Source organism: Saimiri boliviensis, chromosome 2 (assembly GCF_048565385.1).
Source record: "Saimiri boliviensis isolate mSaiBol1 chromosome 2, mSaiBol1.pri, whole genome shotgun sequence".
Classification (NCBI taxonomy): domain Eukaryota; kingdom Metazoa; phylum Chordata; class Mammalia; order Primates; family Cebidae; genus Saimiri; species Saimiri boliviensis.
Genome location: NC_133450.1, coordinates 228,876,564 through 228,901,369, shown reverse-complemented (window position 1 = coordinate 228,901,369; position 24,806 = coordinate 228,876,564). Strand labels below are relative to the sequence as shown.

Sequence of the window (24,806 nt, the reverse complement as noted above, 5' to 3'; positions counted from 1 at the left end):
AGCAAGCTCCAATCTTGCACTGGCCCATGGAAAGATTTTATGACATCTGATTTAATACTGGCTCATGAGACTTTAATCCTCCAACTAATCTCCTACATGAATAGGAGATGTGTAGAGATTCCATGCATAGCGATCTCTAAAATGAACCTTATCAAATAAATGCTACCAAGAGAGTAGCAAACAGAAACGGTGTGTAAAATGACACAGAAATGACAATTCAAAATTAACGTTGTCTTTAAGTTACTTTTACCTGTTCTGCAAATTTTGGAAACTTCTTCTGTTGTTAAAAATGAACTAAAACTGGCACAGACATAGCCAAGGTAATTTGATAGTTGGTATAGGGGTAAACACAATTCCCAAGAGAAGCAAGGGGTGTTTGTTTGTTTGTTTGTTTTCTGAGAACTTTCTTTCTTCCAACTAATTTAATTAATATCATTATATATTTTACGTTAGTTCTCAAATCTTCCATAGGTCACAGTAATCCACAACAGCCAGTAGGAAAACAATAACTAAACAGGTACCATGACACTGGTTTACCAGATTAAACCATGAAGAGTTCTGGGACAAAAATGACACTGAACTACTGTCCGAAAAAAGTGGCTTAAAAATTTATGTTTAAGCCACAGTTTTTATTTGGGGCAGATGTACTACAACATCGGTCAATATGAAACCATCAGAAACACAAGTCAGCTCATTCAGTGACTTGGGGTGCCCTCTCCAGCTAATTCATCCTGGCAGGCTCACAAGGAAACCATCTCTCTCAGGGCTGGAGGCACCACGGGAGCCTAAGGGAGCTTTTCCTATGGCTGGGGAGGCCGTCTGGTCACACCTGCTCCTAGCAGCTTCTAGGCCAAAACCTTCACTGCTGCTCTGTGGGGTGGAACTCTGGGATTTCAATCAAGCATTTGTCTAAGTTCTGGGGCAGTCACAGGGCTGCCTCCCCCAGGAAGCCTGCATCTCTGCTGGTACCTCTGCAGCTCATCTTCATACTCAGATAGGGAAGCTTCCACCTGAACGAGCACACAGACCAAGCTGCTTGGTCTTTGCAAAAAGATGTCAGCCCCCACCATCTGCTTGTTTGGTTTTCAAAGAGAACAGATCTGGCCTTAACAAGCAACAGAGACTAAAATTTTCCAGGCTCTGGTCAAAGGGGACAACCTCGAATCATCTGCAGTCCAGCTTTTATCAAAGCCTGGTTCAGCAAAGGGCATGTGAGGATGGGAGTGTAACATCCTGAGTTGTATCAGTGTCGTAATTACAGCCCCGGGAGAGGAGATTAAATTCCTGGACCACTTTAGCCTCCTTGCAGAACTGATGTCCTTGTCACTGCCCCCAACTTTCACTGGCTTTCTTAAGAGGAAGAAAATGAAACCTACTTCTGGATTTTTCATAAAAGCTGTGCATTACATCACTTATTGTTCCTGCAAAAGAATTCCTTTTGGAATACAGTGCCAGACAAAGCTGCGTTCCTGTGGAATTAGTAGGCATTCTCCTTCCTAATAATGAGCTTCTCTTTTCACCGCCAGGAAGTTGGGGACAAATGTTGCACCCAGTTACAGCAGCTATGCCAACCATTAGGGTTAGTTGGAGGTCTCATCTTTTTAAATTCCTTGTTCCCTCTGATTTTTGCCTTATTCACTTTATCATATAAAATAATTATCATTAAAATACTGATGAAAATACTGATTGTCATATTTTTTAACATTCATTCCATAAAGATTAAATGGTCTTTATGTACAATATGTTGACACTACAGAATTACCTTATTCTAGCCGTGTTCAAGAAATGGGTTAGTAAGTAATTTCACCTATAATTTTTTTTTAATTTCAGAGTGAATGTTCAAAGAAAAGTAAAATCTTGAAACTTCAACCTAACGTACAAATTATCGTGTTTTTTAAAAAATGTTTTTTCCTCTTTCCCTGTTATTTCAGGCCAATAAATTTCCCATTTATGACTCCTGAGGAAGAATCTCCAATGATTCGACTGGACTGAAAGAATTCTAAAAAGCATTCAAGTCAGCACGAATCACAGCAGAATACAGCTTTGAAAGCTGTTGGCCTCCAGTCAGGACAAATCATTCCATATGAAGAGAATTTTTGGAACTAATACTTCTGCTCCAGCTTTAGGATAGATCAAGCATGGCACAGAGAAAAATGAGCATCAGGCATAATGTCAAGAAAGGAGAGTGATTCCAGTGGTAAAATTTTAGGTTGTCTGTGAAGGTCTGTTTTGATATTGGCACAATTTTTCAGCCAACATTTACAGGCTATGGGAGTGAGAAAAACGGAGTGTAGTTGAGGGACACTTCCCTTTTTATCTTCAGTGTTTCGCTTCTCATGTTAACCTTCAGTCATTTTTACAGAAGGCTAGAGATTACTTTCTTTGGAGTTAAACTGTAAAGATGCCAGTGGAAAGAGACTCCAATCATAGTGGTTGTGTAAGGCCAAAATAAGTAAGTTATTTTACAAAAAGAAAGCATGAATATCTGTAAAAGTACTAAACAAATATCTTATTTTTAAAAAAATCTTTGAATTCAAGGGCTATGTTATTGTTCGAAAACATGTACGTTTTTGAGGTACCTAGAACAGTCAGATTTATAGAGAGAGAAACTAGAATGGTGGTTGCCAGGCACTAGAGGGAGCTAAGGTTATGGGAAGTCATTGTTGAAAGGGTACAGAGTTTCAATTATTCCAGGTGTAAAGGGTTCTGGAAATGGATGGTAGTGATGGTTACACAACATGTGTAACCTCACTGAAGTACTTAGCCTCACTGAAGTATAAACTTAAAAATGGTTAAAATGCAAACTTTATGTCATGTGTGTTTCACTACAATTCCTTTTTTTTTTTTAAGGATAAGATGTCTATGTTTTAAAGGTCTCACTGTTAAAGAGTGAGAAAGAAAGTTAAAAGAGAAAATGAAGCACAAACTGACTGACAATCCCAGAGACCAGGAGGACTTTTAGTAAACAACCTGATAAATAAAATAGACCAGGACCATGGAAGAAACCAAAGTCACAGAACAAAAACAATGACCTGAAAAACAGTCACAAAATCTGACTTGTGATCACCCAGCACACAAATGGTTAATGTCCTAATCAGCTAAGCTCACCAGGTCCTACTTGATGAGAGTAACATGCAGACAAGCCAAAGGGCATGCAAGGGTTGTCAAAAGGGAACCAGCGCCATTTACATCTGTCCTCTTAGCCTCAGAGCCTGTTCAGTGTCATGCTCAAGACAGAGTCTTTTGCTTTTCATTCCTCCCAACCTTACAGAGTAGTTTCCTCTGAAATCTATTTGAAGACAGCTCCACACATGCACACACACAAGCTAACAGCAGAGTGCAAACTGTGTCTCAGGCACTGTTATAAGCCTTCTACATGCATCAGCTCATTTTAACCTCACACTAATGCTTTTCTGTTTTTCTGTTATTGCTCACTTTTCCAGATGGGAAAACTGAGACGTGAAAGCTTTAGTTACTAGTTCAAAGTAGCAGTGGCAGACCACACTTCCTAGTAGAACCCTTAACCTACCAAGCCATCCTTCCTAACAACAGAAATCACTCCCCTACACAAACTCCCAAAGAAAATGGAAAATTAATCTGTCAATCCATTATGCATGTCTACTGACATATTAGGTAATTTTTCCATTCTGAAAAAAAGACATTGTGAGGAAAGGAACTTTCCAGGCACAGTTTTCACAATCTCAGGATCCTCCTATGTTCCCAGTATAAAACAGCAGTATTTAGCCACAATTAGCTGACTCTTGAAACATTACATTTAGACCCAGAACTTTCAGGGACAATAATAAAATCCACATGGAGAAGAGAGAAAGGGGAAAGCTGGTAGCTAATGATGTTTAACAATTACCATTGATCTATGCTTTGCTTGTGATCTGCCTGTGTCCATGATAATATCACAGAACTTGTCTGGGAGGAATCCAGCATGCTCTGTCCTTGTTGGAAACATGGAGTCCCATACTTAAAGTCCCCTGAAGAAAGAGTGGGGCACTGATGTGTAGGAACCATCTAGAAAGCCTGGCCGCCACCACACACACACACACACACACACACACACCACCACACACACACACACACACACACACTCCCAGGACATACACCCTGTGCTTGTTCTGATCCAGAGCATCATCATCACAGCTCAAAACCAAAATGATGCAGAGGCCAGATCCACAATGCAGAGTGCCAATCAGCCTGGTCCATGGTACCCTTAGCCCTGAGCATTGGGCCCAGGTCCTTTGGAGTTCCTCACTGTTTTCTTTCAGCAAATGCCTCTATATGAGGCAAGGAGTCCACAGAGACAACAGGATCTTCCTTCTTTGATATCACTCTTCCTTCTTGTCTCTGTATCCAAATACCAGATTTCCCTACTCAAAGACCCTGAGTCCACGCCTAGAGCTTGAGCAGGGCTTTTTCCTTGGATCCACCTTCCTGAGGGTGCACCAAGCCATGAATATGCATACACCAGGCACGACAGTATGGGGGAATGTGGGAGATACAAGGTTACTGTCTGTGATGGTGTTGCCAGAGTTTATAGGTCAAACTATTCGTACACCTGCACATGAGGTCCCTTATAGTTTTTGGGAGAAAGAGGGGTAGGGCCATCTGACTGGGAGCTCCATTTGTACCCTTGAAACAGATCATATAAAAGATATAAATGGGCCCAGGTACGGTGGTACACGCCTGTAATCCCAGCACTTTGGGAGGCTGATGCAGGTGGATTACCTGAGCTCAGGAGTTTGAAACCAGCCTGGACAACACAGTGAAACCCCGACTCTACTAAAATACGAAAAATTAGCTGGGAGTGGCCACATGGGCCTGTAGTCCCAGCTACTCTGGAGGCTGAGGCAGGAGAATCGCTTGAACCAGCGAGGAGAAAGTTGCAGTGAGTTGAGATTGTGCCACTGCACTCCAGCCTAAGAGACAGAGCAAGACTTGTCTCCCCACAAAAAAAGGTATAAATGGTAGGAGCTGGCCTAAGTCTTGTCACCCAAGACCCAGGAAAGTACCAGGTATGAAGATGTGTTCCAAACTGATTTGTAATTTTAGTAACTAAACGAATGCATGCATGAGTCAATCGATCAATATAAGCATATATAAAAGTTAATTGATATCCTCAATTTGAGTTACCCATGGGAAAAGATGACTTTGCCAACAGAATATCTATTGCATTCTGAACTGCACCTGTATAGATACAAAATGCAATCAAACAATGGTAATAAACATGTGGACTTTAGGGTAGACTGGGTAAGTAAAAGGCTCTATAATATCCTCAAGACCCCAGGAATTTCAGCTCCAGAGACTCTTTTTATTGGTGGAAGAGCAATTCACTGAAAGAATAAATGAGACAGCCAAGAAGTTAAATCCTAGAGGATCACCTAGGCTTACAATGAGAGCCAATGACCAATGATTCATTTCCAAAAATAAGACTTTTCTCATCAGAGTTAAACATTTTATGTTGGTTTCATAATTCTCATTTCACAACTGGGCACAGTGGCTTATACCTGTAGTCCCAGAACTTTGGGAAGCCAAAGGCAGGTGAATCACTTGAGCCCAGGAGTTCAAGACTGGGCACTAACGAATCCCTGTCTCCGCAAAAAAAAAAAAAAAAAAAAAAAAAGGGAAAAAAACACCAAATACAGAATTCTCATTAATTTTTAAAATTTTAACTTTCAAATACACATAGAGTCTAAATCATTTTCATTTGTATACATATTATTAATATACTTATATAAGCATAAATAAATGAAACATCAATGGATATGATTTATATTATTTATCTTAAGCAAGAATTATCTTTTTTTTCTGAGACAGAGTCTTGCTCTGTTGCCCAGGTTGGAGTGCAATGGCACAATCTTGGCTCACTGCAAGCTCCACCCTCTGGGTTCAAGCCAAGAATTACCTTTTTTGATTATTCGGCATAATCTGTTCACCTATAGATTTCTCCACTCTATTTTTAAAAGCCTTCTAATCTCATATGTCTATCAGTTGGGTTTTTTTTTGTTTTTTAATTTTATTTTATTTTTATTGCATTTTAGGTTTTAGGGTACATGTGAAGGACATGCAAGATTGTTGCATAGGTACACACATGGCAGTGTAGTTCGTTGGACAGTTGGGTTTTTTTAATGAGTTTTGCAAGCACCTATCAAAACTTCTCAGATGTCTAATAGTGTTAATTTTTATAAATATAAAAGAAGCCCCATGAAACATTCATAGGATCAGCCCAATGCATTTGACAGCAAAAGCGCAAAAGTATATGTATTAGATGGTACATTAAACTAGACCTGTCACATTATCTTTTTATACTCCTGATGTTTGCAATTCTTTGAGAAAAATGAACAGCCTCTATCATCCATACTCCAAGATGGATAAATCACATCTGAAATCTCACATCAGAATTGCCTTTTAAGTGAAGCCCCATAAATGCAGTCGAAGGGAAAACTGCAATTGATCCACAAGGATATCCATTATTAGCTATTACCCAACAGAAAAGGCACAAATCTTTCTCATTAGACCTATTTGTTTGTTGGAGGTCAGGTGATACTGGAGTGATTCTTTTGCCCTGGATTTTCCTTTCTTGTTGAGCTTATGTGTCCTGCATCTCTCTTCATCTACAGAATGCCCTCATCCTCCCCTCTCTTTGCTGTCCGTCCTTCCTGTTGTACATGTAATCAGCCTGCCTCATCAAGGTTTCGCCTTTTTTCCCTTCCACAATTAATCGATCTCTTGCTGTGCATGAACTAACACTGTGCACTTTAATTCCATAGAGGTCATTTATATAAACAAACATCTTAACCTGATATCTTGAGAAAAAATATGTCTAGAGATTTACATATTGATGACCCAGAAATCAACTAATACTCTTATTTGGAGTTTTAGATGATAGATTTATGTGTATACACTTGGGGGTGGAGGAAGGTACTCACGAGTGCATATCCACATGTATTTCTGTAACATGGAGAACTAGGACTTTGTGCTAGATGCTAGGAAAAAGCAATAAACAAGATCCGTACGTCCCTGCCAGTGTGCAGTTTATGTCCTAACAGTGTGTACAGACAGGTATGCAGGCACACACTGATGATACTAAATGACCTACATTGCAATGTGAAACACACGGGACTGTAAGAGCATGTAGTGGAGGGGACACAGACCAGGTGTAGATGCAGAGGAAGTGACATCACAGCTAAGGCCTAAAAGATAAGCAAGAGATAAGCCAGGGCAGAAGGCAGGGAAAAGGTTCCAGGCAGAGAGGACAACCTGAGAGATAAGCAACAGTATAGCTCAGTAGGGAAATTGAACACTCAGAGTGGCTGTATCATGGCATTGAACAAAGGTAGAAGCCAGAAATGAGGCTGAGAAATGGCTTTGAACCTGAGGACGCAGGCCTTTCAAGACTTGATAAGAAGTTGTCAGCCTTGCTATGTAAGTATAATGCCATCTTCATTAAAAACACCACTGTCGAGCAGGGGAACTAGGCAAGCAGTTCCTAAAATTCATGTGGAAAAATAATCATGCTAGAATTATCCTGAAAATTCTGAAAGAAGATTGATGAGTAAGACACTAATACTTTAAGTAGAAAAAAAAAAGGAAGAAGAATCTGTGGGAGAAAAAAGTTTAATACTGGCATGTAAATAGACAGATTGATTAATGAAATAGGCTAGATCCCTGAATAGGCCCAAACACAAAGGTGGTCCTCCCATAGAACAAAATTGCTATTTTAAATTATCGAGGGAAAGATAGAATTATATAATTCGTAGGATACAGAAATCTGACTGGCTGGCTATACAGAAAAAAAATAATAAAATAACTGCTACATTACTTCATATATTTTTAAAATTTAGATAGATGAAAGCTTTAAACGTACAAACATGTAATAGTAAAAGCAGTAGAAGAAAACGCAGGATTGTTTGTTTTATATTTGGGAAAGGAAAGGACTTTCTTAGCCACATCTGCAACATAGAAACAAAAAAGGAAATAAGCTTTACTAGAAAAAAAAATTAATTCTGCTTCACAAAAGAGAAGGAAAATGAGGAGGGAAAAAAAGAAATATCATAATCCATAACTGACATCAGAAGGCAAGCAAAACATTAGGCAAAGTACAAATTTTCTTATTTTTTGAAAAGGCCACCAATTCAATAAAAAAAGAAAAGGGCTAAGTTCACTGAAAACAAAAACAAAAACAAAAACAAAAAACAGTGACTTACAAACATAAGGAAAGACTTTCAATTAAGATCATAATTACCTAATTGCTAAATACAGCAATTGAGGTACTATTTCTCAGGAAACTAGTTGACAAACAACAAAAGGTTCAATAACAAATAGTACTGGCTTAATTGTAGGAAAGCAGTCACTCCCAGTTTCTGTAGGAGAACAAAATGATGTGACCTCTCTGCAAGACCACTTGGCAATATTTACTTAAAAATCACAAGTATTAGAGATCTCAGAAATAACACCACACATCTACAATCATCTGATCTTTAACAAATCTGACAAAAACAAGCAATAGGGAAAGGATTCTCTGCTTAATAAGTGGTACTGGGGAAACTGGCTAGCCATATGCAGAAAACTGAAACGGGATCCCTTCCTTACACCTTATACAAAAATTAACTCAAGATAGATTTAAGACCTAAATGTAAAACTCAAAACCATAAAAACTCTAGAAGAAAACCTAGGCAATACCATTCAGGACATAGGCATGGCCAAAGACTTCATAACTATGACACCAAAAGCAATTGCAACAAAAGGCAAAATTGACAAATGGGATCTACTTAAACTAAAAAGCTTCTGCACAGCAAAAGAAACTATCTTCAGAGTGAACAGGCAACCTATAGAATGGGAGAAAATGTTTGCAATCTACACATCTGACAAAGGTCTAATATCCAGAATCTATAAGGAACTTAAACAAATTTACAAGAAAAAACAAAAAACCCCATCAAAAAGTGGACAAAAGATATAAACAGATACTTCTCAAAACAATACATTTATGTGGCCAACAAGCATATAAACAAAAGCTCATCATCACTCTCACTCATCATTTCACTAAAAAAATGCAAATTAAAACCACAATAAGATACCATCTCCCACCAGTCAGAATGGTGATTATTAAAAAGTCAGGAAACAATAGATGCTGGCGAGGCTGTGTAGAAATAGGAACATTTTTACACTATTGGTGAGAGTATAAATTATTTCAACCATTGTGGAAGAGAGCATGGTGATTCCTGAAGAATCTAGAACCAGGAATACCATTTGACCCAGCAATCTCATTACTGGGCCTCTACCCAAAGGATTATAAATCATTCTACTATAAAGACACATACACACATATGTTTATTGCAGCACTATTTACAATAGCAAAGACTTGGAACCAACCCAAATGCCCATCAATGATAAACTGGATGAAGAAAATGTGGCACATATACACCATGGAATACTATGCAGCTATAAAAAAGAATGAGGTAATGTCCTTTTCAGGGACATGGATGAAGCTGGAAGCCATCATCCCAGCAAACTAACACAGGAACAGAAAATCAAACCCCACATGTTCTCATTCATAAGTGGGAGTTGAACAATGAGAACACATAGACACAGGGAGGGGAACATCACATACCAGAGCCTGTCAGGGGATAAAGGACAAGGGGAGAGAGAGCATTAAGATAAATACCCAATGCATGTGGAGCTTAAAACCTAGATGACAGGTTGATAGGTGCAGCTAACCACCATGGCACATGTATACCTATGTAACAAACCTGCACGTTCTGCACATGGATCCCATAACTTAAAGCAAAATAAACACACACACACACACACACACACACACACACAAACACACACACACACAAATCACAAATATCTTGCAATTTTCCTGCAATTCCAATTTTAGGAACATTTCCTGTAGACAAAATTATGCTTGTGATGTTGGGAGGTGGGCCCTTCTGGAGGTGATTTGGTCATTATAGTGGGATGAGATTATTGCCCTTATCAGAGAGGCCAGAGAGAGCTTGTTTGTCCTTTCTGCCATGTGAGGACACAAATAGAAGGTATATGCAAGAACTTGTACACTGGGGTTGTCCAATAAGAAGTTGATTAAATAGAGTCTATTCATCCAGTGGATTTCTGTGCAGCTGGGAAGAAATAAGGTTGGTTACATATGTTTATCTAAAAGCATTTTTAAGATACGCGGTTAAGTGAAAAACCACCAAGATGTAGAAAAGTGGGTATAGCATGCCCTCATTTGTGTACAAACAAAAAAGACCTGTGTATGTACTATATAGGTAAGAAGAAAATTTCTAAAAGGAGACAGACACATAATAAAACCAGTGGATGTTATTGGAAAGGGGAGCTGAGGGATTTTAGAGGGTAGGAGGACACGGTGAGAGGAACACTATTTGTGGTACACTCCTTTGTGCTGTCTGCACTTTTGATCACTTTCAAATACTACTTTAAAAAGTGTAATTACTAACTAAATTCCATACAATAAGTTAATGCATTTCAGAGACAAGATGTGCAAAATCGCTTTAAAGAATTTGAAAGGCTCCCAGGCATGAGAAGCCTTCATTAAAGGCACTAACCTTTCCAAAGAAAGAATGCATCAATCAGCATTGGTGCTGGGCAGTGAATGAAGGAGAGGAAAAGAAGTGTCCATCCAGGGGACACAGTCTGGGCCAAAGTACTTCAAGTTCTACATTCCCTTTGTGAAGGCTCTCCCATTATGGAGATGGATGCCTCAGGCAAGCTTAGCTTAGTGCCATCTAACATTTTAAATGCAGAATTAAATGCCCTTGCTCTAATTCCAAGATCACCAACCAAGCTTCCAGTTATAATTTGTTCTTTTTTATAGAGCTTGCTGGTGTAGAAAAAGACTGTTATGCTGATGTGTGCATTCTGGTCCATGTAATAGTTATGTGCCTCTTTTTATAGAAATAGAGTGACAATCCTGTTCTATTTTCTAAAAACTAAAACAAAAATAAACAACTTTAGGCATTATTTTGAGAGGCATGGGGAGCCAGAGGGTAATTATAAGCAGTGGCATGATAAGATCAGCATTTCAGAAAGATCAGCTACAGTGTGGCCTACGGATAGAGAGAAGACAAGACAGGAGGCAAGGATGCGAAATAGGAAGTTATTGCTGCATTTTAGGCAAAAGATAATCTTGGCATGAATTATATTGTTTTTATGTGAGTACTTATTGGATATTTGTTCCCTCCCTCCCCCACCCCCCGTACCCCTGCACACTGCAATCCTAAGAAGAGACCAGGGCAGTTTTTCTCACCATATTTCCTGTACTCAGCTAGTGCCCAACATAGAGAAGACCCCAGTCAATATTTGTTAAAAGAATGATTGAAAAGTGTCAGTGGAGATTTTAAAAATTAGATTTAAGAAATACTTAGGAAAATTCATTGACCACACGTCATATATGAATTAATATAGGGGTTAAAGAGAGGAAGGAGTCAAGGTTTCTGGCTTGTGTTACAGAGTGGACAATGGTGCCATCCATTACAATAGGGAGCATTGGCAATGGGTTTGGAGCAACAAGAAAAAATTTATTTAGAAATGATAAGTGTGACTCACTGTCCTGTATCTGAGAGGGGTGTTGAGTATATGGGTCCAAAGGTCTTCACTGATAATCGATGGGGAAACAGATTAGGCCATGATTAGCACAAAGAAGGTAACATAAGTCATGGATGAGGGTGATGTAGCCCAGAGATAGCCCAGAAGAGAAGCAGCCATAGGACAGAATCCCAAGGGACACCAACTTTTAAGGTCTGCTTTTCAGAGCTGAGAAAAGGGAACCCACAAGCAAAGGAAGCAAGTAGCATGCAGAGAGACAGAGGGAAAACAAGAAAAGTGTGGTGGCACCAAGGCCAAAGGAAAAGGATATTTCAAAAGTAGGGAGTGAGAAATGAAGAAGTCAAGTAAGACAAGGACCGAGAAATACGGCCCATGAAGGTTTCTGGGGACTGTGGAGGACTGAGTTTGAAAACAGTGGAGTGGGACTAGGTATAGGAGTTAGGAAAATAGACACAATGAATACAGATCACTCTTCCAAGATCTGGTTTTGAAGGGAGAGGAACTTTAGTCAGGAGCAGAAGGAGAGGGAGAGAATCATGCTAAAGGAAAATTTTTCTAAGATGGGTGGAACATGAACCTGCTTCAGTTCTGATCTTAAAATGTGAAACAATAGAAAGAAACAGAAAATACAGCTATGTGAGCAAGGGAAAGCTGCTGATAGAGAACAGCTTAAGAGTATGAGCTAAGAGGTTGAGTGATTAGCTTCAGCTGAAAGGTACTCCAGCCCTTCCGTCATAACTGACTGCAGATGCAAGTTGCAGCTTACTTTAATGCAGTATGAGTGGAGGTGTCCCCAGGAATATAAAACAATTTTGACAGAGAGAAAATAATGAAGCTCAGTTGGATTGCTGCCACCATAGGAGGTAAGGATTGGGAATCACTCACATCCCATCTACACATCAGTGCCTCCCAACACTGGGAGTGTTTACATGTGTATGCATCTGTCTCTTGCTAGATATAAGCTGCTCAGGGGCTCCTGCTTCTGCAGAGTACCCTATTTGTTAGACATTCCCATGTCCTCAATAACACTAGTGACACAGAACTCACGTTTCCATGAAGCTTGAGTTAGATGGCAGCCCATCCACATGACAATCAGGAATGTGATCAACTATTGAACTAAGATGAAAAGGAAACCTGATGAGCAGAAAAATAAGATTTAATGTCCATGAAAGCTTCTGCTCTTGGGGTCACAGAAAATAGAAACTAATCAAAGAGGTCAGTTAGAAAACTCGCCAGAGCCTCATCCACAGTAGTAGGCCAGGAATGGGCTGAAAAAGTCTTGAAAATTACACCCAGGGAAAAAATTAAAAATTTATTTCTATTAGTGAGAAACATGGAAAGGTTGCCACCCAGGATGGCAGGAAACTGGTGACCTGCAAAATCATCTGGCCTCAATGGCAGAGCTGAATTTAAAGAAAATCTACAGGTCAGGTTTCTGCTGCTTAGCCACCAGAAGAACGGGAGCAGACTCTGGTTTGCCCATGGAGTGGAGGCAAGGGTGAATTCTAGAAAGGGAAACAGTAGTGCCCACGGCTGACTGATTCAGAACCACAGAGTCTTTCAAGGAGTAGCAGGCATGGGAGTCCCAGCCTCCAGGTTTAAGATTAAATCACTCAGGCTGGTGAGGTCAAGTGGCTCAACCAAGATCTCAGACCCCGATAGCGTCAAAGAGTGGGTATCCCAAATCCTATCTCCCTGAGCAGGGCTCCTTTCAGTTATGCCAGGTTTCTATACTTTCTCACCTGTCTGACTGCATTAACCTTATCAAGCCAGGTTCAGGTGAAACAATGGTGGTCTGCCCACAGGTTATCTACCAGAAAAAAGTACACAAGCCACAATTTCTTCACAATCCATTAAAGGGATTTTACAGCCAAATGATTGCTTGCACATGTATGTCTGTGATTTGAGGACAGACGGGAAGAGGATAAGAAACACCACCACAAACAGATGGAGGCTGAAGAGTTGCAAAGAGAAAGGGCCAAACCCACGTACCTAGTCCATTTGGGCTGCTATAATAAAATATCTTAGACTGGGTAATTTATGACAACAGAAATGTATTGCTCATAGTTTTGGAGGCTAGGAAGTCTAAGATCAAGGCTCTGGCAGATTGATAGCTGGTGAGGACCCATTCCTCATAAATGGCACCTTCTGTGTGTGTCCTACATGGCAGAAAAGACAAACAAGCTCTCTTGAGCCTCTTTTATAAAGGCACTCATCCTACTTTGCCTTTATATCCTCATCAACTCCCAAAGGCCCCACCTCTCAGCACCACTACCCTGGCGACTGAGTTTCAACACATGAACTTTGGGAGAATACAAACATTCAGATCATAGCACCAGACACACACAAGAAATATCTAAGGAGCAACATCATCTATAACATTCTTTGAGTTTGAGGTGGTAGCAGCAGGGTTTTGAAGTAAAATTGGGAGCAAACTAAAAAGAGTTCTGGTTTGAGGTTTTGTTTTGTTTTTCGGAGAGAGACACTCATTTTTGTTTTTTGTTTTGTTTTGTTTTTGTTTGTTTGTTTTGTTTTTCGCTGTAGTTGTGTGTTTTTTGGCACACCTTACCAGGGAATCTACGGGCTATGATGTCAAACTCTCTTGCCTGGCACGCTTCACCCCTGCACATACATCACATAGAGGAATAAGCCAAACTCAGAGACGAGAGGTCATTCAGCCCACAGTGAGCAAGAGTCAGACAATTTAGGCATAGGCCCCTCTGCTACCTCACAGCAAGGGATTCTGGGGCACATGAAATAGAAACAACTCCTGTTACAAATATTAGCATTGAGAAGATCTTATTTTAAAATTACACTATATTGTAGAGGTTGAAACCAAAATTCCAGCACCTTTCAGTTGCGTCTACATTGTTCATTTACATTGAGAACAGATCAAAGAATCAGAAGACAGACACAAGTGGTCTCTGAGTGGCCAGGCTGGGTAACAGGGTCAAGGCACTGACGCTCGAGTACTTCACTCAAAGAAGACAGCCCAGCCAGATCCTGGTCAAGAGAAATCCAGAATGATAAAAACAAAATTAAAATGGTGGTTTAGGGAAGTACATTCTCAATTATTCGGAAAATTTTACAACCCAAGATAATTAAGTTGAACAAATCACACATAGCAGAGTTTTACACATAGATTTATGCATTGATAAAAACATGGTACACACATACATTATAGTGTGTGTCTGTGTGTGTGTAGACAATTCTTGAGACATGACGATCACAGGAAAGGATGGGGTGCTAAGTAGTAATATGTCTTTATTTGACATAAAAAGGATTCTAAATGGTGTGTGATTATTAACAGTTTTATTTTATGCAAGAAGATGCCATATTGCCAAAGGCACCCAAATCATTTATCTCTTAACAATATATATATCAGACTGCCCGGGAGCTGAACGGAAGGAGGAGAAAAGGATGAAGGGTGAAGATGAAGCCACAGTCCACCTCCTTCCCACTGCATAAAGTTTAACCTGTGAACATGAATTTGAATCTCCAGACCTCTCCTAGAATTGCCTGGGCTCTTGAGGTGAAATTTGGGCAACAAGTTTGGAGTAGACAGAGCCTTCAGTGAGATATTAGATAGGATCTTATCCCTAATTATGCTCTGATTTACCAAGGGGCCCAGGCAAACTAACCTGACAGCCCCTCAGAGGCTGCCAAAACCTTCCCACCTTCGTCCGAGTGTGGTTGTAAACTTAAATAAGTGGATCTCTGTAAAGGCCCTTCAGGTCCCATGGGAGCAACCCTTCATGCAATGAAAACTATGTCTCAGAAGTGTGCTCTTCCTGGAAAAGTCTCAGAGCAGAACATGAACAAAACATAAAATGGTAGCTGGATGCATTTTGGATGGGAGCCAATAATCCTGAAGTTTGCTCACTAGCTCAGCCACTGAGACTGGTCATCAATCTTCAGGCATTCAGAAGTCAGAGGGAAGAAAGAAGTTGGGAAAGAATAAGTACTCTCTGGCCACAGGTCTTTCATGGGAGCTAACACATACTTCATTGAAAGGGCTGTGAGTTTCTCCACTTACATAAGCACCCCTGACTGTGGCAAAGACTCCAGGGGCCACAGCCTTCATTTCATTCTGTCTGCTCTGCCCCTCCTTGAACCCCAATCTGCAAAGATGGCCCAACAGCCACAAGGTTAGTATACCTCACTGCTGCCAACTCATGAAGGCTTTTCTTTGCAGCTCAATTTTTGTGTACGAATTGTCTAAAGAAGAGGAATACCTGAAATTTAAAACACACACACAAACACACACACACACACAAAGTTAAACAGAAAACATATTTCTTCCTATATGAAGATAAGATGATTGCTTTCAGATTAGTAGGTCATGCACTTTTTAATAACTTGGTCTCTCATAGAGATGAGTTTGCACAGACTTAGTCATGTTAAACTTGTCTCCCCATTTATGGTGATTCTATTAGGTTGGTGCAAAAGTAATGGCAAAAACCGCAATTGCTTTTGCACCAGCCTAACAAAATGGTGAGCCAGAATTAGGTGATCAGTTTGAGAACATAGAACAGAGTGGAGGCACCATAAAGCAAAGGCCCCCAGCATTCATTTGAGTGCTAGGAGAAAGAGAATCTAGTTTCCACAATGCTGTTAATGAGTCGGCCTTGGGTGACTTTCTTCACTGCCCTTGATTTTTTAAAGAAGAGTTTGAAGCAGATCATTTCTAAGGCCCTCTCTCTTTCTGAGATTCTGATTCTAAGTGACCCATCTGAACACTGACCCTGTGACCTTGGACTCATTAGACCAGTACTGACACGCCACCAGCCTTGTTAGCATCTCACATTTAAAAAGACATAATCTGAGGGAGTTCAGAGCAGACACAGAAAACATTCCCACCTAACACTCTGACACCAAAGGTCTTCAGATTCACACACTGCCAGACCCTGAGCACCTTGCATCATCCCCTTCCTTCATAGTTGATGTATACACTGCCTTATTTCCATGACTGATTCTTTAGGGAACTTCAGAGCCTGGAGAAACTTGTCTGAGCATCAAATCTACAGCCCTGGTTTTACATGTGACAAGCTGAGGCCCAGAGACATTAAATGGCTGCTTCAAGATCAGGTAATCAGGTAGTGGTGACATTGGGATGCATTTCCAGGTCTCCTGACTCCACCTCTCCATGATATGCTTTTTTTTTTTTAAACACGTAAAGAAAAAACTTAGTATCTACACATTACTTTTCTTTGCAAGATTTTTATAACATTGAGCACATTCACTCATCCATCTTCCAGATCAATATTTATAACTTCCCAGTCTTTGGACACCCCAGAGATCAAAGTAAGTGGTGAGAAGGCACCCAGTTATATGGGATCTTTGCTTTTTTAATGGAGATTGATCAGCAATCAAATGTGAGCTAAAATTATCAGGCCACAGTGGAGCTCAGATCTTTGCCATTTGAGGCTGGCGGTGGGATTTGTTTTAAAATAGCTCAACCAAGTAGATTATGAAAATGATTGATCAACTATAAATAATCCAAGATTCAGAGCTTTTTCTCTTCCCTCTCTCTTTCTCTCTCTCTCTCACACACACACACATCAAGCAAGTAAAAACTTTGCCATGCCTCAATAATCTCTCCCCCAAATCCTATCATTGATTACAGCCATCAAGAGTAACTAAAAATTGGCATTGTTCCAAGGGGCAGGTCTTTCACGTCACATTCTACCCTATAGTTTTTGAACCTACAAGAAACTCTCTAGAGAACTGGTAAAGTCAGCCAGAGGGATAAGGCCAGTTTGTGGTATTCAGTAATGGTTTGATAATGTTTCTTTCCCTAACAGGCAACATAAGCAATGAGTTAAAACTGGAGGCACTTGCTTAATACTCAAGGCAAACAAACAAACAAAAAAGGATGGGGGAGGAAAAGAGAAAAGAAATGAGGAAATTCAATTCCCCTTCCCCAACTAAACAAAACTCTAGGTTTTATACTCCTACGACCTAGATATAGTCAAAGACATCATACAGAATGTTCCTAGGGAGAAAGAGACCTCAACTCTCAGCTGTTCAGCCAACTTTTCAGCTTAGAAAATGTCTTTATAAGGGAATATTGAAACAGACACGAACAGAGGTTTATGGGATAGAAACAGTGAAAGACCTTAAACAGACCTAAATTCGACGCTAGGGAGCTGTGACCACATTGCTTCAACTTCCCATTACTTGCTTCTAATAACATACAATCCAGGCTCTTCTCTTAACGCCAGTGTTCTGAATTCCCATAAGGAAATATCACTTTTCAGAGAAGAAAAAAAATCAAACCCATTTTACTGTGTAGTAAATAATGGGTGATGGAAAGGGGGTGGAAGAAAGTAGGGTCAAAAGGGTCACAAGGCTTTTCAACTGTTTTACGAAGGGTGACGAAAGTGTCCATACTGCAAAGATTGAAGGTATGGAACTAAAAAGACTACATGGTTGTGCCAAGCTGATGTCTGTAAATACCTACGCTACAAAGACAGCATGTGTTCAACTCCAGCTTGCAAGTTGTATTAAATAATGAATGATGTAAATTAGACTGCCTTATTTATTAACAAGTCTAGTGTGGCTTACGTACCACACTCTGAATTTAAATACATGGCTTTTAAATGCATATAAGCCACAATCCAAAGTTCTAAAACCCCCAATGGAGGGGCTGAGAGGTAAATATCGGAGTAATAAAAGTTGATGCCTTTCACTGAATCTTGGTGAATGCCAGGATGTTTTTTTAAGTATGATTAATTGTAATGGCAAAGCTTATTAAAGTAAGAGGGCCAAAATCAATGTATTAATGGCACAACATTACAGCTGCTTAACCAAGCCAACAATAAATTGTACATAGAGTCTCTGATAGGAGAAGCTTCAAATTCTATTTAGGTTGTACTAGGAGGGAAAGTATGAAGCTTGTCTCCCAATATGACCCCCAAATCAGAGAATACCACTGAAGAAATTCAAAAAGAGTCCCTATTGGTCTTCATAAAGCATGTGCAACATAAAAATGCATGCCATTCCACAACAACATGGATATATGGAACGTGGCTGAACTGTAAGATGGCAAATTTTAGGTTATGTATTTTTATAGCACAGCTAAAAAAAAAAAATGCATGACTTCTTTTGACGGTGCCTTTTACCACTTGGGTGAAACAGAACTTGTCCTTTGCAATGCACTTTGGCACTTAATACAACTGGGATTTAAACAGCCAGTTACATAACTCCAACAACAGGCTTCACTCTTGAATTCCATTGCATGTGACATTGGTACTGCGTTTAAATTCATTTTAACCCTGCTGTGGAATAATCATTTCTAAATAACAGGAGCTGCCACTTAGCAGTGTGACGGTGAGCAGGTGTGATGCGTACCTATAGATAGATACTGATCTAGTTATGTCACATTAGTGGGCAAAAAACATAAAATAGGTACTGTGATGGGAATATTTTTAATAAAATAGGTTCAATGACTGAAGACAAAAGGTCAGATTAGCTTAAAGTATGCATGTACAAACAAAGAAAAATCCTCTCTCAGTTAATCTGTACATATTTTTTAATGTTTTGCTATTTGTGTTCCTAGAACTCTAAAGGCATCATGGTTTAATATGTAAAAAAAAAAGAGGGGGAGGAGGAAAAGAGAAAAGAAATGCTAAAAGATACACCATTTTTGCATGATACGATAAACTGTTGTTATAACGAGTTGTATGGTGTTAATCACAGTTTATTCACTATATTATTTCCATTTTAAAAAATAGAGGCACATAACTTCAGCTACATACCATTACAACAGGTTATTTTAGGAATACCACCGGGTCTAATAACAAAGTTTTAAAATATGTGTAATTTGGTTCCAACTGTAGCTGGTATCCACTGGCCAAGAATTTAAAAGCTGTTCAAGCAAGTATTAATATGTAAGAAAAAGAACACAAATGGTGTATATAATGATGAGAGTGAAACAAGCGCATCCACTGATGTCATTTTGAGGTCAAAAAAGCAAAATTCAAAATAATTATATGGACTGCTTTCCAAATAAGTATTGTGATACTAGTTACAGAAAAAGGCACTGTGGCACAAAGCAGCTGGGCTCACGCAAAGCTGAGGAAGAGTAGAGAAACATATTGTGTCTCAGGGCTCACATCTACCCAGCTGACTAATGTTACTAACCTAATTCCCTGTTCTCAACACTTAGCCCTATACACCTCTCCACTCCCACAATCCCAAGAGGTTTTCAAATCAAAAAGGAAAAAAATCAGAGCAGAAATTAGAAGTGCCACGATTGAATGAATAACTATGACAAATGCCTTAATAAGTATTTTAAAAATCTGTTTCAAAAAAAAAGCCGAAAATAGGAACCTGCCATCAGATATAAAAGAAGCAACAACAATTGTGAGGACAGATAAAGGAAAGCTCTGCTGAAATCAATTGATTTTATATACATCAGGCAGCTAAGATCAGGAAGGTCTGAAATAACCATTTTTTAGATTTAAAGACAGTTTTATTTTCTTTTTCTTAGATCATGGCCTTAAAATGATCTAAGAGAAAAACAAAGTGAAAATAATCAGCCCTGTCTTATTTCTTTCTTCATTATACGCATCTATCATCTAAAACAGAATTTTAAAACCACCACCACACACACATAACAATATCTAACTGTATAAGGCACACCCCACGATCTCAAAACAGTCAGAAGCGCTCTGAAATCCATTCCATATGGCCTCCTCCATCTAACTACTGACACCCCATCTCATGAAACATATTCTGACAAAAGGCCACAGATTTGGGACCAGCCTGGTAAGCCTCAACCAGTCCAGCCCAAGGCCACCACAGCTGGGGCCTCATCCACCCTTGCTCTTCAGTCCTGGCTCCTGCTCTCCTTGCCAGAAAGATTGAGATCCTAGCACCCTGGACTCAGCCCAACAGTTGGCTGCTCCCGACACATCTCGGCTCTGCTAGGCCTGCACGCTCCCCTCTGCTCTGCTGTCATTTCCTTCTGCCTGAGCCTTACACCATAAGCATCAGCAGCAGAACAGGCAACAGAGACTAGGAAGGTCTCATGCTTACTTACATTAAAACACAGGTTATCTTGGTCAACTACGTTGGCAGAAACATGGTTGTATGTTTTCTGTGGAAGGAAAAATGCATGCGCACTTGACAACCGGAAGGCCACAGCCCAAGCCCCACTGTAGAGCTGCCTATCTCAGTGTCAAACACAGTAAGGAAAACTGGGAGAAACTTTGCCTTACAATCTTCCATGGGTATGAATAAAATCTCATGTTAATGAGATGTATGGAATGACAGAATCACTAAGGAAAAAATAACAATAATAATCCAGTAGAAGTGACACAGGAATGCTAGAGAAAGGACTGGCAAGTTCTTGCTTGGTAATGTATTTGTCACAAGGCATCAGAAAAGAGAATAGAAATACACAGTTCTGTTTCTTCATCAAGCCACGACAAACTCAAACATTTCCAGGGACACAGGGGTCCAATGCTAAAGCCAGCATTTATCAGAGTTCCACCCACTGCTTTATCTCCAACCTAGTCCAGAGAAACTATTCAATGGACAATTAAGAGTTATAATCCAAGTGGTCTCAAAATCATATCTCTGGGAAGTCAAGTCCAAATTAAATCAGCCCAGGCTTTTAGGCTTCCAACAATCACATTTTTTTTCTTTTGAGCGAGTGCATTTCAACACTCAGAACTTCTCCTCTTACAGATCATTTTCAAGGCCATCTCTGGATGCCATCTCCTAAGCAAAATCTGATATATAAAATGAAAAGGGAAATTGGTTAACTCAAACCTCAGAAAAAGATGTTAAGGAGAGACTGTCACTTCTTTCAACAAATTCAGGAAAGTTAATTATTTTAACCTCTTTTCTAGTAAGTGTTAATGGAACTTCTAACACAACATACACACAGCACTTCTTGAAACAAAAATGCCCACAACTAAGTTAGTGCATATGGAAAGCCTAAAGCACACCCAGCAGAGCTTTGAAATATAAAAAGCATAGTGAGTTCCTTCCCACGAGGAATATATATACATATAATTGGCGTATGTATATACATATATATTTAAAACTTATTCTAAAGTGTCACACTTCTCCCTGCACTAGCAGTCCCAAGCCAGTGAAACAGACAGGTAACTGATAGATGGCCCTACCCTGCATCTCCTGTCTCTGACTTCTCCCCACTCTTGGGACAGCACTCACTTCCAATACTTACCACCTGGCCAACCCGGGCCCTAGGGGCAAGGAGAGAAAGGAGAAAAAGCTCCAGGAACTCACATTTCGGTGATGTTCTCAGAGTCTGCACTGTTAGGCTCCAACCTCGGAAATGCCACGATGCCAGGAGAAGGGTCGCTGCACCAGATCCGAGAGGCACTGCATTTGCAGGACGTGGGACAGGCGAGAGCGGCCCTCCAGAAGCCCACAACCAGCCAGCAGAAACCCCAGAGCCGCGCCATGGCGGGTCCATGCCACCTTATCCAGGACGACATCCCTAGCAGCCAGTGCCAGCCCAAGTGCGTGTCCCCCAGCTGCACCGGTGGGTTTCCCCGATCCGTGCGGGGAGGCCTTCCCCGTGCTTGTCGCTCCCTCGACTCCTCGGTGCTTGTTGCGGGCTCGCGGAGTCCAGCGTATCCGAGGCTGAGCTGGTCCGGAGCGGAGCGTGTTCGGGTGGGCGGCAGTTCACTGTGGCCCGGGCATCGCGATCCGCTTTACAGCGGGGCGCTACCGCCGCTCGGAGCTCCGCCGCGGCCGTCGCTGCATGGCCCGGCGCGCCGGGCACCGACCGGCGGCGCTCCCGGGACTCTCAGGGGCGCAGGCTTCTTGTTAGAGGCGAATGGGGGTCCGGTATGCACCTCGAGGCTGAGGACAAACAGACACGCGTAAGACTGGGCGTAGGACCCCCAACACCACCAATTGGGGCACTCTCCCTTTGCGCTCGCGTCATCCCCACCCCGACCCCAGCCGGGAGACTGTGGATGGATGAGTGCCCAGCTGCGGCCCAGGAATCAACTTGCCCCGCGATGGCACTGACGCCGCTGGAGCCACCAGTGTGCCCATTCTCTCTTCGAGCCTGAGGCCAAGGGAGGGGAGGTAGGGAAAGGGTCCCCGAGACAGGATTCCATGGTACAGGCCGGGCGAAGGACCCTTTAAGGGGGGATGCGGAGACTGCCGGCGGCATTGGCTCCGAGACTGAGACCCCGAATGATGCTGCAGAATCCGCCACAGCCGCTGGGTGCCGGAGGCGCGGGCAGGTGGCGCGGCACGTCCCACCTGGGGAGCAGCTGAGGCCGCCCCAGGGGGAGACAGTGAGGGCCGAGGCGACCGAGGGCACTATCCGCGCTGCTCACCCCGACTCCGGCGCCTCACGCCCGCCGGCGGCGCCAGGCTCCAGGCTCCCGCTGCCGCCAGGGACTGAGCGCGTAGAGCGCGAGCGAAGCAGCGAGCGAGGCTCCTGCTCCAGCCCAATTCCGGGAGCCGCCGCCGCCGCCGCCTCTGCTACTGCTGGCGAAGTGACGTGAGGGCTGACGCAGAGCAGGGGCAGAAACTCCAGAAAATTAGTCTGAAATCCAAAAACACACACACGCTCATACACACACAAACCCATAACACCCTCCAGACAAAAGCACCGGGGAGGGGAGGGGAATCTGGGGGCGAGAAGGGAGGAGGGAGGCATCGGTGCCACTGGCCAGAAGCAGACAGCAGCAGCATGTGGGAGTTCACACGCGCGCGCACACACGCACACATCCCGGCCGTGTCGCACGCGCGCGCGTGCCGGGGTGTGTGTGTGTGTGTGTGTGCGTGTGCGCGTGTGCGTGCATTCACATCCAGGTACCTCTGAGATGAGCCGTTCCTCCGCTCGACGCCTCCCGGTCCCTAATTCGCACCACAGTCTCTTCTACAACCGCGGTAGAGGCTGTCTCCCGTTTTGAAATGGAAACCGGGCTGGGTTCAGCTCTGAAAAATGCGCTGATTCTCATTATAGGAATCCTCCCCCTCTCCCTCCCCGCGTTCTCCTTCCCCACCCTGCCTAAAAGGGAGGGCGAGCTATCCTAAAAATAAATAAATGTTGTAAACACCAAAACGTGTTCTGCATGGGTAACCAAGGATCACCGCCCCCGTTCCGGGCCACCTATTTGGGGATCGGTGGTTTTGGAGGGGCTTCCTGTTGGTGCTTCTGCCGCCGAGGGAACGGGGTCTCGACACACAATTCTAGCTCTCCACGCGGGTCTTTCCCCTGCCGTTCTCTGCGGTCACACGCCCGGGAAAGAGAGACATGTGAGGGGAAGGGAGCGCGCCCGATGCGTCTTCTAAATGCTCGGGGGCCACCCCGGCCTGTCCGCTGTGTGTCGCCGCGTCATTTTCTCTCAGCCTTTCACCTGAGGGGATGCAGCCATTCCCAGATCCTCGCTGCACTGCCCGCGACGCCCACCCCCACGCAGGGCGTCCCAAGCCCTCGCTCCCGTGCCGTACCTTGCGCGTGTTCGTGTGTGTGCGGGTGTGCGCGAACGCGTGCCCTGCGCCCCCGCTGCCCGGAGCACGATATGCCTCCAGCTACGAAGAAGCCAGGTGCGGGCAGGGCCTCGGGGGTCTCACTAGGGACACATGAGGCGGTCCGGGAGGGTCGGGTGACAAACCGTAACTGTTCTGCGGGCGCAGTGAAACGATGGCTGCGGGGCATTCGCGAGCCGCGTCTGAGACTCCGTCTTCCCTTTTGCGGCTCGGAGCCTGTTTTTCCGCAGTCATTTAAAAGAGAACTGGGAAAATGCACCGCAGTGCCTGACACTTCCGAGGGCTCTGGTGCCCCCGCGCGGGGAGAGAGCGCCCGGCACGCTCCGGAGCGCCAGCCCACGGACACGGTCGCGGCGGGCACAGCGCTGGGGGCGCGCTCTGGCGCCAGATGCGCAACCAGCGGCGCCCGACGCCTGCGCGTGGCTGCGCGTGGCTGCGCGGCCGGTGCGCGGCTCGCCGAGTTCCTGTCAGGAGAAAAAGGCGGGCGATCCTCCGCTCGAGAGAAAGCGACGGGTTGGAGTCTGTTTCAAAACACAGTAACAGTCACTGACCCTCCTGCAGAGGCCGGGGATGGGAAGGACCCAGAAGCAGAACGTTCGTTCCAGTGACTCCTCGGATCTAGGCCAAGCCTGAAATATTAGGAAGGAAACGTAGAAAACACCTAGTGGGGCTTTTTTTTTTTTTTTTTTTTTTTTTTTTTTTTTTTTTTTTTTGGTACGGAGCCTGGTCGC

The 24,806-nt window shown here is 42.6% G+C and overlaps 1 protein-coding gene across 9 annotated transcripts in view; it reads right to left on the bottom strand.

The window, feature by feature from the left end:
* Positions 1 to 24,325, bottom strand: part of NTRK2 (neurotrophic receptor tyrosine kinase 2) — a 352,403-nt gene extending 328,078 nt beyond the window's left edge. For 2 of the 9 annotated variants that reach the window (XM_074395486.1, XM_074395487.1), the window contains exon 1: positions 20,627 to 21,818. Coding sequence is in view for 7 of the 9 variants with exons in the window: in XM_003941128.4 (XP_003941177.1) it covers positions 21,844 to 22,055 (212 nt within the window). In the remaining 2 variants the exon portion in view is untranslated. Of the gene's footprint in view, positions 1 to 20,626; positions 21,819 to 21,843; positions 22,426 to 22,913; positions 23,126 to 23,398; positions 23,521 to 24,036 lie in introns of those variants that run through there. The other 7 variants (XM_003941128.4, XM_003941127.4, XM_010351855.3 and 4 more) reach the window with 7 other exon arrangements.
* Between the last annotated feature and the right edge of the window lie 481 nt (positions 24,326 to 24,806).